General features: G+C 39.8%; 1 protein-coding gene across 1 annotated transcript in view; it reads left to right on the top strand.

Moving 5' to 3' along the window:
• LOC143122076 (cytochrome P450 2M1-like) overlaps positions 1 to 10,097 on the top strand; it is a 23,601-nt gene extending 13,504 nt beyond the window's left edge. The window contains exons 4-9 of the mRNA XM_076282876.1: positions 3,981 to 4,141; positions 5,923 to 6,102; positions 6,538 to 6,679; positions 7,315 to 7,502; positions 9,461 to 9,602; positions 9,780 to 10,097. Coding sequence (XP_076138991.1) covers positions 3,981 to 4,141; positions 5,923 to 6,102; positions 6,538 to 6,679; positions 7,315 to 7,502; positions 9,461 to 9,602; positions 9,780 to 9,964 — 998 coding nt within the window. The 3' untranslated portion in view covers positions 9,965 to 10,097. The remainder of the gene's footprint in view (positions 1 to 3,980; positions 4,142 to 5,922; positions 6,103 to 6,537; positions 6,680 to 7,314; positions 7,503 to 9,460; positions 9,603 to 9,779) is intronic.
• The last annotated feature ends 2,663 nt before the right edge of the window (positions 10,098 to 12,760 follow it).

Raw genomic sequence — 12,760 nt, forward strand, 5'->3', positions numbered from 1 at the left:
GTTTCAAGAGTGGGGGATGGAGTAGAAGATGGAGACAAATTCATTAATATGATTTATTTTCGCGGAATGGATGTGCAGGACTGAGCGGCGGTCATATTTTGTACCGCTACGCGGTACATCTAGTTATTGAACAAATTGCAGTCTACATGCCATGACAAATATTACCAGTAGGCTACTGACCGAACATGAAATAGATCGTTTACAAGTTATGGTAATGTTATTCTGGCGTGAACATTGCGCTTTCATCACGTTAGCACCCTATGATTACAGCTCGTTATGTCTCGTCAAAAAGATTACAGCTCGTTATGTCTCGTCAAAATTCATGGATGAAGGAAGGTTCGCTTTATCCCAGATAACCATACTCGTTTCACTTAGGCTAGACTAAAACATAAGAGAAGAACTTGGCACTAACCATGTAGTCGTGTTTTCTATAGCATAATCGTTAACCTGTCGTTCTTTGAACTCTTTAAAAATGTTGGGATATGTCTGCGAGGTGTTTAGCCAAGTTCCATGCGTAGCCTACTGCTTTTAAATGACTTTGTGTACCTGATGGCTTGCCTTCACTATTCGCGATGTATCCGAAATAGTTGCAGATTTCACTGCATCTTTTGTTTTATCCACAAGGCCTAGAACTGTCGGCAAAGAACTATGTTGACGTTGGCTGCCCACTCACTCACTCAGAGCTGCCTGCTTAGACACGCCCACTTGACTAGATGCGTGCAAGGAGCAGTGAGAGCAGCAGTTCCCACAGACACAGAACGTTATTATTTTAATAAAGTATCGATTCTAAAAACGTCTGAAATCGTATCGTTTTTTGCGTGAAGGCATCGCGATACCTTTTTAGTATCGATACACCGTGCAACACTAGTTATGGGCATACTGAAAGCTTGCAAAAGCTTGCAAAAGGCTCACCACACCTGGGGCCCTGGGGCCCTCTGTCTGAGACAGTGTCCTAGGGGAAGCCAAAAACTCAAACATGGACAAGCACAAGTTTAGCAGTTTCAAGTGCTGTAAGCAGCTTGGGCAAAGGTATAACACAGCAAGACTTAGAAAATCTATCCACAGTAACAAGTATAACTGTGTTATCTATAGAAACTGGCAGCCCGATGACAAAATCCTTTGAGAAGTGGGACCAGGGACGATGAGGAATCAGAAGTGGGTGCAGAAGACCTTGTGGACGCTGTTGCTGGTTCTTACTCTGGACACACACGGAACAGCTAGCCACAAATGTCTTGGCATCCTTCAACATCTCAGGCCATAAAAATCGCCTCTGGAGGAATTCATAAGTTCTCTGGGATCCAGGGTGAGCAGTGAGATGAGACCATACAGTCTGGGGTACAAAAAGACATCCTCTGGGGCCAGTTCCAGGGTCTGGATGCTTCTGAAGGGCCTTCTTTATGGTATTCTCAATTCCCCAGCGGATGGGTGCCACAATTTAGCCTGATCCTACCAGACTCGTACGTACATTTCATTTGTACAGAGGGTCTGACCACTTTCCATTGCCAAGCGTTAACTTCCTTGAAGGCGTGTACTCTGTTGAAGTTAAGAACTATTGGATCTGCCCAGAGCCACTCTGGATCTGCCATAACCAACCGCTAACGTTTGGTTGTAACATACGTCATGCTCAAACTAGCGCCACGATCGCGACGTTGCCATTCTCAGCCACTCCCTCTGTTCGCTGATTGGACAGGTAAAATTTGGCCTGAGAAAACCCGCAAATATGCAAAAACTCAGATGACGTAATAAAGGAAAATGATAATTGAGCGGAAGTACATAGGAGGGCAGAGCCAGGCTAACCACAACTTGCACAGTGAGGATGATAGGTCTCAAACGGCAGTGGGAGATGGCGATCTGCAGGTACCAACCTACGGACACCAACATTCCAACACTGGCAGTTGTTTTTTTTTCTGTAGTTTTTTTTAAGTTACTTTGCCTTGTTTTGTTTACTTCAAAGTAAAGCTATTTTCAATTTCTTCAGGTTCAGGATATGTGTCGTAAAAGGTTAAAATAAACCCCATTTCGGGCTGCTATTAGTATAATAAAAGAGTTGTCAAATGAGCTTTTTTACTGCTTTTGTCCATAGATTGTCAAGATGTTGTACAATATAACAAATAACAATTTCCCTGGGTCAGAATTGAAAGAAAAACTTGAATTAAAGGCATATGTATATACATGCATGTTCTAACATGTTTTGCATCCTTATTTATACCTATAGGGCCCCATTGTAAAAATTCCGCTGAAAAATTCTAGTGGTGCAGGATGTCTGTTATGGGCTAGTGACTAGAGAGTTTACAGAAATGTCAAACAATTAATTTCCATGAGATGACAAAGGTTTCTAGTACTTGTAAATTGTACTCAGTGATACCTGTTGACTTACTTTTCAAAATTACATGCATTTATAGGGATCTGGTATGTTGTTTTTCAACATTTATTTCATTTCCGCCTATATTCTAGTCATGTTTATGGGTATGTATTTTAGAAATGGTCACATTAATTGGTTATTTTACTATTTCATGACATTTACCAACTTACTGTGGACACATAGTCCACATTTGGTGAGTTTCTGATTTTTATTTACAAAGATACATGTGATAAAGTGTTCACTGTCCCTTTTGTAAAATCCGGAATTTTCACAATTTCAAAAAATAAAATTTCACAATAAAAAAAACATGTTGTGCAGTAAAATATTTTTATACAACAATCCGTTTCATGAAAGACATATGAGATATGAAAAAATATGGTTTTGCTTTGTTCTTCCTTGGGTGGAGGTATTTCAAAAACTAAGGCTTTGTTTCCTGTACTAATAGTTAGTTAATTGCTAGATTGTAAGGGTTGATTGCTTTCATCTGCAGGTCACGTCATAATGCTAAAAGTTGCCGCCACGGTGGTCACGGTGGAATTTATTGCTCTTTTATCGTAAATATCTCAAAAAGTATAAAGTTCACAAATATGAAAAATACATTGTACAATTGTCCGTTACAAGATCTTTGTAGGAGTCTTTGAATGAAGGTCAGACAGTTCAGCGGTTTCAGTTGCATTAAATGTTGAATTTGGTCGGAAGAAGAAGAAGAAGAAGAACAGTGATAATAGTCCATTGCATTTACATGCAATGCAATTAGGTTTGTCACCAGAAGTTCACTGGAAGTTTGCCATTATTGGCTAAGTGTGATGGCAAATCACTGGCAAACACATTTGTCACTAGTGGCAAACTTGTCATTGTTGCCAGAATTTTGCTGGAAGTTTGCCTCTAGCGGCCAACACTGGCAAACTTCTGGCAATATTTTCTAGTGAACTCATTTGTGTGTGGAAGGCCAAATAATGCCCATTTCCACTTGGGTTTACTAGTTTTGCCATCCGGACCTGTCGTTCACTGAGGTGGATGTAAAGCAGAGGCCATTTCAGGGGAACAGTAGGCGAAGTTCTCTTGAGGAGAACATGACAACAACACTGAAACCGCCAAGTGAAGCCTTTCTCAGCATGGGAGCGGCCTGTGTTTAAGAGATTAGAAAGCTGAGAACTAGGACATGAACTTTGGCACCATTCCATCTATAAGTACAGTATTTTACTGCTCCTTAAGCTGCAGCGTGCTGTGGGGTTTTGGCAATATTCCTGTCAGGTGGAGGACCTGTGGAAGAACACTGGCCCTCCCTCACAGCAAAACATGTCTTAACAAAACAAAATATTGTTGAAAGCGGTAATTTAGAGTAAATTTAGATTGACAAAGATTTAGTGTTTTGCCAGGTTTCAGGCTTACCCATTCAGATTGTATGTCAAATGATAAGCAAAACTTTGAAAAACTTGTAGTGCAACTAATTAATTCAGAAAGTCATTCAGATGCAACTCAAATAAATTAAAAACCAATGAAGATTGATCATCATTAATTATTAATCATCATTAATAATATTATTATTATTGTATAATGACAATAGAAATGACATAGAACCAAGTAAAACAGAATTGCTGTGAAATCTTTTTTACAGGCGCAGTTTTCAACCCCAAAGAGCTGCTGTGTAATGCGGTGTCGAATGTCATCTGCTCCATTGTGTTTGGCCACCGGTTCGAGTACAAAGATCCTCAGTTCCTGCTGCTCTATGACACAGTCAACTCCTACTTTGACGTGCTCAGCAGTCCTTTGGGCTCGGTATGTGTTATTTACTTTTCATAGAATGTTTTTTTTTAAGACAAGTAGAGAAAACAAGAGCTCTACAGCACTGACTGGTATCACAAGTGAAGACAATAACAAGGAAACATTCCCACATTTTACTGCATACAATGAGTAGATTAGAGTAGCCTAGTAGTAATTATCATTTTCTGTTGACCAAAGATATATACAGGTAACTGAATTATACAGTGCTATAAAAAGTATTCACCCCCCTTGGATATTTCCCCTTTTACTGCTTTTATAAATTGAATTTTGATCAATTCAATTTGGCCTTTTTTTTTACAATAATTCACAAAAATCGCCTCTTCAATGTCAAAGTGAAAGCAGATTTCTACAGAGTAATGGTAATTCATTAAAAATATATCATTCAAAATAAGTGTTGCATAAATATTCACCCCCTTCAAGTCAGCATTTACCGTAGTAATTGGCGGCAATTAAAACATGGGGTCTGCGTGGATAGGTCTCAGTTAGGCTTGCACATCTGGATACTGCAATTAAAGCATGGGGTCTGCGTGGATAGGTCTCAGTTAGGCTTGCAAATCTGGATACTGCAATTAAAGCATGGGGTCTGCGTGGATAGGTCTCAGTTAGGCTTGCACATCTGGATACTGCAATTAAAACATGGGGTCTGCGTGGATAGGTCTCAGTTAGGCTTGCACATCTGGATACTGCAATTAAAACATGGGGACTGCGTGGATAGGTCTCAGTTAGGCTTGCACACATCTGGATACTGCAATTTTACTCCATATTTCTCAAGCTCCATCAGGCTGGGATTGAGTGTGAACAGCCCTTTTCAAGTCCAGCAACAGATTTTCTATAGGATTGAGGTCTGGGCTTTGACTCGGCCACTCCAGAACATGCATGTTCTGAATGTGAATATTTATGCAATCACTTATTTCGCATTATATATCGGACAAGTGTATCTAAATTAGCTTAAACCAAAAATTACATTTTATCGTGACTCGAAGAGCTATAAACAATCTTGTAAGGCTGCGTGTACAAATCCGTTTGGAGCTCCAGTGGAATTTTGGAATTCGATGAATATTCTCGGGCTAACCGTTGATGTGCCGTGAGAAAGGTTGGGAATAGGCACCCATCAGCCCAGCACTAAACTCCGAGCGTGGTCAACAAAATCAGATATTTCAGGCACTAAAAGCCCCGATAAGAACCAAACTAGATTTTGTTCAAATCTACATACCTATGGCTACTGAAAAATGTAAGGTTCATTTATCAAATGTTATTTTGAAGTATTAAAAAACATTGTTGTTTTAGAATTTTCGAACGAAATGGTTGTTAATTAGCACGTTTACAATATGTGTTTTTATTAGTTAACATTACTTTGTAGAAATCTGCTTTAACTTTGATATTAAAGATGGGAGTTTTGTAAGTTAATGTAAAAAGGGCCAAACTAAATTGATCAATATTCCATTTATAAAAGCAGTAAAAGGGGAAATATAAAAATACTTTTTATAGGCACTGTATCACTGTATCTGCCTCCCATTCTTCAGTAATACAGAAAATACCTGGACATTGATATTTTAAAAAAGATTAGCTAGTCACTTTCTAGTTTGTGATATTAAAAGATTAGGTTGTCAAAAGTATATTTCCCATAATTTATATGCAATTATTTCAAGTATTTTTATCACATGGAAATATAGCAATACAGAAATAGTGGGACAATAATGTAGTATTTCACTACTTCTGAAGTTTCTACAGAGATTATTATAGCTCAGTGTTAAATGTTATATGATCTCTTCCAGCTCTACAACATCTTTCCTAAAATTGTTGAGTGGATTCCTGGAAAGCACAAGGATATGTTTGCATTGCTGCAGAAGTCACATGATTATGTGAAGAACCAGGCCGAGATACGACTGAAGCACTTGGATGCCAACTCCACCCCACATGACTACATTGAGGCCTTCATGATTAAAACGATCCAGGTTAAGTGTTGTCCAGGGATAACGGAACATTTTTCTTAACCAAAAAATTTCTTTCATGAGTGGCATGGGTGAAAAATTTATTGCTTCCTGGTGATTGTTTAAGCAATAATGAAATCAGTTAATGCTAGTTGTTTTCAAAGTAGAATTTATCATTACCCAATTAAGGTATCCTTTTGCAGCAAAGCTTGAATGTTTTCATTTGTGAGTTGCCATTGAAAAAAGTGTCCTCTGCATGAATGCATAAGTGTAAAGGAAGACAGATTGAAAGTGTAAAGAAAGAGGCAAGGTGTTACTCCATAATTAGATGGACTGAGATTATAACTGGATGTACTTGAACTTGTGGTTGGAGAATCTCTCCACTAGAGGGCCTCACTTGCCAACCTGACAGACACCCATAGCTCAGTGATATGAGACCGCATGTGCTGTGCATTTCAGGAGAAGGACATGCCGAATAGTGAGTTCCATTATGACAACCTGCTGGGCAGTGTGTGGAACCTGTTTTCAGCTGGAACTGAGACGACCTCCTCCACCCTGAGACAAATGATACTGATGATGATCAAGCACCCACACATTCAAGGTCTGAACAAAAAAATGAAAACACACAAAGTTGTGTTTCAATTACACACATTCATATTGTGTTTTATATTAATATAGTGTTTCATATTCATACATTCATATTGTGTTTTATATTCATATTGTGTTTCATATTTCTGAAATGTGAGAGATGCAGGGTACTCAATGTTAATCCTGATTCTGATTTACACCATGTCATTGATCTGTTATTTCTGCCTAAATTGTGCACTGTATAAATTCTGTTCATGGGCTCATGTAATATAGCTGGAGAAATAAGCATGAAATTCTTTAGGTTATAGTCAAATGTGTTAGCTACTGACCTATACAGTCAAAGTCAGAGTCAAATTTATTTACATGTATATAGCACAATTTTCATACATAATTGTTAATAAGTGTGCTTTACACTATATTACACTATATCATTAACCGTTTAATTGTACAGTGTCCTTGGGTGACTTGAATGGCGCTGTGTATGTAATATTATTATTATTACATTGCTAAAGTAATCATTTAAACTAATAGCTTGTTTTCCAATGGTTATTCCAGCACACCACACAGGCCAAAAAGAAATTGATGAGGAGTAGCTGGCAGGGCATTCCTTAGGTTTAATAAATATTAACATGTTTGTCATTTTCTTAGCACGTGTCCAAAAAGAGATCGATGAGGTGGTTGGACAGGACAGAAGTCCATCCATGGACGACCGGTCTAAGATGCCGTACACGGACGCCGTTATTCATGAGGTCCAGCGCTACATGGACTTGGCCCCGACCTCTGTGCCTCACAAGGTCACTGTCGACACCGAGTTCAAGAACTACCACATCCCCAAGGTAAGAGTTCATGAACTACCACATCCCCAAGGTAAGAGTTCATGAACTACCACATCCCCAAGGTGAGAGTTCAAGAACTACCACATCCCCAAGATGAGAGTTTATGAAGTACCACATCCCCAAGGTGAGAGTTCAAGAACTACCACATCCCCAAGGTGAGAGTTCATGAACTACCACATCCCCAAGGTGAGAGTTCATGAACTACCACATCCCCAAAATGAGAGTTCATTAACTACTGCATCCTCAAGGTGAGAGTTCATGAACTACTGCATCCTCAGAGAGTTCAGGCTGAGAAAAGGTCGCCTTCGTATACAGGACCCCAAACTACAGAGACAGCCATGTGTTGTGTCTTACTGTGAAATAAATTGTGTAATGTAGTATAATGTAAAGGGCTCTAATTAGTTTGACACAAAATTTGCCATGTGTTAATAACGTAGGCTACCAGCAGGAATTTGCAATTCGCAAGACTCCTTCACACAGAAGTTCCAACAGACATGCTTTATTACAGGGGTCGGCAAATAGTGGCCCGCGGGCCAATTTTGGCCCGCCATTGATTCTATCTGGCCCGCGAGATGACGTTAATTTGCTGTTGAATTAATTTTTTTTTTAACCCCATGTTTTTAAAAAGAAAAAAAGGCCTACAGCAATCCCATCAATTTCAAAACATTTATTGAGGTATAGATGATAGTCCTACTAAAGTGACAAAACAGGTGGAACATCCTTGCAGTTATCCATGACGCACAGGTCGGAACGGTATTGGCACGCGAGTGCGCGTAATCTTGTGCAAAAAAAAAACAACAGTGTCCTGTCTCCCTCTTCCAGTGGGCAAGGTCAAAAATAGCCTATGTTTCGTTAAATTAATAGGCTTGGCATTAAGAAATGCAGGCAGGCTCAACACATACCTCTGCTTCCATTCTTCTTTGTAGGTCCTGCATTCTGAATCAATTTTTCTTTTCAAGGCTTTTGACAACGACATTTTGCATCGATAACTAGCATATAGCAATGTTCAGCTAATCATTTACACGTCATCCAAAAGAATAATATTTGTAGCCTACACATTAGTTACGGCAAGTTGCTAGGCAAGTCGCCTGTTTCATGAGAGACGACAGGAGATGCAGCAGGCGGCATAAAAACAGCGCACATAAGCAAATAAACGTTTTTAATGGAATTAAATTAAATGCATTTTAAAAGTTAGATGATGTTTATTTTAATATAATATAATAATTAATAATTTAAATAGTAGGCCTATAACCCCCCCCCCCCCCCCCATTACAAAAGCTATGGCCCGCGATGCCATTGTCTGAAAAAAAATTGGCCCGGGTCCAAACGTAATTGCCGACCCCTGCTTTATTAAGAAACTACAAACTTTACAAATTTACAAACTTACTAACAGACAAGATGAACAGAGAGACGAACCAACGAATGACAGAGGAACAGGGGGGTAGAAATACACTGACTAATTAACAGAAAGACAGAGGACTGGACGAAAACCAACAAGACAATAATGGAGAACAGGTGGGAGCAGAAAATGGAGGGAAAACTAACAGGACAGGAAGTACAGACCAAAGTACAGACAAAGACAGGTGACAGAAAGATAAACACAAAGCACATGGGGAACAAGGAAACCCGGACACAAACACAAACTAATACAGAGAATGGCCACTAGGGTGGCACAAACACATTTAGTCCAGGCCAGATCCTGACACTTATCACACAAACTAATGCTAATTTAATTACTGAGCAAAATAATTTAGCTAATTTATACCACACAACACACACAAACATGACTGGGCCAGCGCACAGACGCAGATGAACATGAATTCCTCTACAGTCCAACCAGTAGATGAGCCAGTATTGGTATAACTGCCTGTTCTCACTGTGTGCAGTGCGTGCTGCAGATTCAAAATAATGTTATATGAGGGAAAAATACATGTTCCCCCTTTGTTCTCCTCCTGCAGGATACTATGGTTCTCCCTCTGCTTTCCTCGGTTCTCTCTGACCCCAAACTGTGGAAGAACCCAGGACACTTTGACCCCGAAAACTTCCTGGATGAGGAGGGGCGATTTAAGAAGAATGATGCCTTCTTGGCTTTTGGATTAGGTAGGCCTACTGCATGTCAATAGATACATTGAATATTAAAAACAGATACAAGAAATTAACCTAAAATGAATAAAATGAGGTAAGGTAGAGGTTTAACTGTCTAATTCATAAAAACATGACCATAGCCAGATATTCCAGTAAACCCATTGATCCCTGTGTCGGTGTCTTGCCTGTCAGGGAAGCGTAACTGCCTGGGAGAGGGTCTGGCGCGGATGGAGCTCTTCCTCTTCACATCCTCTCTTCTCCAGCGCTTCACCTTCGTGGGCACCAAGCCCCCAGAGGAGATCGACACCACCCCCAGCTGCTGTAGCTTTGGCCGGCTGCCTCGCGTCTACGACTGCTACACCAAACTCCGGGTGTAGATGAGAAATGCCCTGCACTGTGAAAACAGCTAGACTGCAGGTCATGTTTAGGCTGTTTCAAAACAGTGTGAGAATATCAAAGAATTATACATATTGGAATGATTCTATTTTAGTTTAGGTTGAGAGTATACAATGTCACAAGTTACATTTTCTTTGAAGCATGAATGAGAAGAGTGCTAAAATAACCCACATTGCTCCTTATCTATAGGGGGTTGCAATGCATTGCTCCTTATCTAATTGCTCCTTATCTATAGGGGGTTGCAATGCATTGCTCCTTATCTATAGGGGGTTGCAATGCATTGCTCCTTATCTATAGGGGGTTGCAATGCATTGCTCACATGCAATATTAGCTATTGCCATTCCTGGACCACGGCCAACTACCGAGCCAAATATGATTATTCTACGTACATTAAACGCTCAATATCAAGCATTTCATTGGGTGTCCCAGTGACCTGAGTTGTGATGCTTTTATACCGCACTGGCATCCCATAATACATACTGGTAGAACGAAAATGTAGAAACTGACAGAATTACAGTTCCCATTAAATACACCCCAAGTACAAAAATAAATGAAGTGGACACACAGAATTGTTGACGTGCTGGCAACTAATTGTGTTTTCAGTACAGCTGAATTCTTGCCAGAGCTCACCTGGAGATGAGGCAAATATTGTGTGCCATTTCATTGCCCACTAACCTAGCAGTTGTTTATGCACTTTAAAAATGGCAATTTCCTTACTCATGCAGACATGCATTTGTGATAATACTGTTCTGCTTAGTACTTCCAGTGTCACATTACTATATAGTCATGAGAGATAAGATAAAAAAGTGCCTTTCAATGTAGAAATGTACTGACTTTGTATGTCAGTAAATGCTTGTTTTTTTCCCCTTAGATTTGTATTATCTTCATCTGATCATTGAAAATTGTTTGTATTGGTGAACAATATTGCTTTTGTGTTAAATAAGATATGAACAATAACAAATACTAAAATATTGGGGTCCATGCAGATTCTACTATAATTGTATGGATTGTACCTTGAAAGACTGTAAGGGTCCTGTCGTGTTTTGTTTTCCCTGTTTAGTGTTTTCCTTCATGTCTGCTCCTCTTGTGTCTTCCGGTTTGCTTTCTTCCTCTTGTGTCTTCCGGTTTGCTTACTTCCTGTGTCCTGTGCCATGTGATCCTTTGTTTGTTTTGCCATGTGTTTAGTTTTGCCTGTTCCCCATGTGTTTTGTGTTTACCTGCCTGTCACCTGTCTTTGTCTCCGCCCCATCTCCTACTTTTGGTCTGTGCTTCCTGTCTTCTGTTCCCCGTAATAGACCTCTGAAGTTCGCCTACAAAAAAGCAGCCATCTTTGACATCCGGTATCTGGCGATTTTCCCTATGGGAAAATAACATGGGGATTTTGAATTATTTCACCTTTTTAACTCTCGCAGGGATGAAAAAGTCTGAAATGCAGACGTTTTCCTGAACACACTTTTGTCCTCTGCCTTCGAGTGGATACTGTGATCCCCGGTACGTGAAGGCGGAACACTTAGATTTTTGCTACCCCAGAGCTAACTTACAATGCAACTTGCCATAGGTAGTTAGCTTCAATTAACAACCGGATCTCCTTATATGGGCAAAGATGGCCATTTTGTTTCTTTTTTGTAGGCGAACTTCAGAGGTCTATTGTCTTGTTGGTCTCATCCAGTCCTCTGTCTTTCTGTTAATAAGTCTGTTAGTTTAATTATGGTTTCCATCTGTCTCTTGTTTTACCTTGATCATTGTCCACCTGTGCCCTGTTACCCCTGTGTATGTAAACCCTCTGTCTCCTCTCAGTCTTTTTCAGTTATTAGTCAATGTGGGTTGTGTTACACATGGTTTGTTGAGTTTGTAATAAAGATTCTTGCAATTCTAAGATTACCTTGCCTTGCCGTACTTTGCCCTGCGTTTGGGTCAAGCTCTCCCCTTGGAACCGTGACAAAAGACATTTGACAACAGGGCTCAAAGAGTGGTGCAAGATGTACCCTGACTAGAACACAGTTCTAAAATGAATAGCAGTTTAGCTGAACTGTGACAAAACTGTTACCCAATTTGAATTTGTGAACAGGTCTGTCTAGGTTCATCTAGGCTACTATTTTCTATGCATGATTTTTCAAATTGAGACAGGCAACAGGAGGTCCTAGCCTTAGAGAGAAATGTGGGAATTGCGACAAGACCCAATCAACCAAGGGAATCCTTGACCCAAGGACATTGGGATAGAGACTTTCTAATGAGGAGACGCAGCACTCAAAAAATCCTCCATAGAAATGCATTGGGTGCATTCCAATATGGCTGTTGTCTACACATATCCCACCCCCTCCTCGGCAAAACGTTGACATGTGAATACATTGAGAGATTTAAAATTCAAAGATTCAGACAATAAACAGCCTGCAAGAACCTGCCAGTTTTACATATATACAAAAATCATCCATTGTGACACACAAGAGATATTAGTCTCTATGTTGGGTTGTTTTGACACACAAGGGATATTAGCTAGTCTCTATGTTGGGTTGTTTTGACACACAAGGGATATTAGCTAGTCTCTATGTTGGGTTGTTTTGACAGCCTGAAATGATCGAAGCGTGTGATAGGTCTGTACTTGTGAGTTGTGACTGTACAGTATACACTGTATGTACACACTGTTTATTTCTTATGTTATTTTGTATCTCTTGCATATACATCCTCAATATTTAGATTCAGGATTGAACAGAGGACTTTCTGTGCACCTCTCTGCAGCCTCCCATCTTTGACTCTTTGTCTACAGATACTACATCTTC

This window comes from Alosa pseudoharengus, unplaced genomic scaffold (assembly GCF_046254945.1).
Source record: "Alosa pseudoharengus isolate Yale_2024_CS ecotype anadromous, Long Island Sound unplaced genomic scaffold, YU_APseudo_1.1 YU_APseudo_1.1_scf_13, whole genome shotgun sequence".
NCBI classification, from domain to species: domain Eukaryota; kingdom Metazoa; phylum Chordata; class Actinopteri; order Clupeiformes; family Clupeidae; genus Alosa; species Alosa pseudoharengus.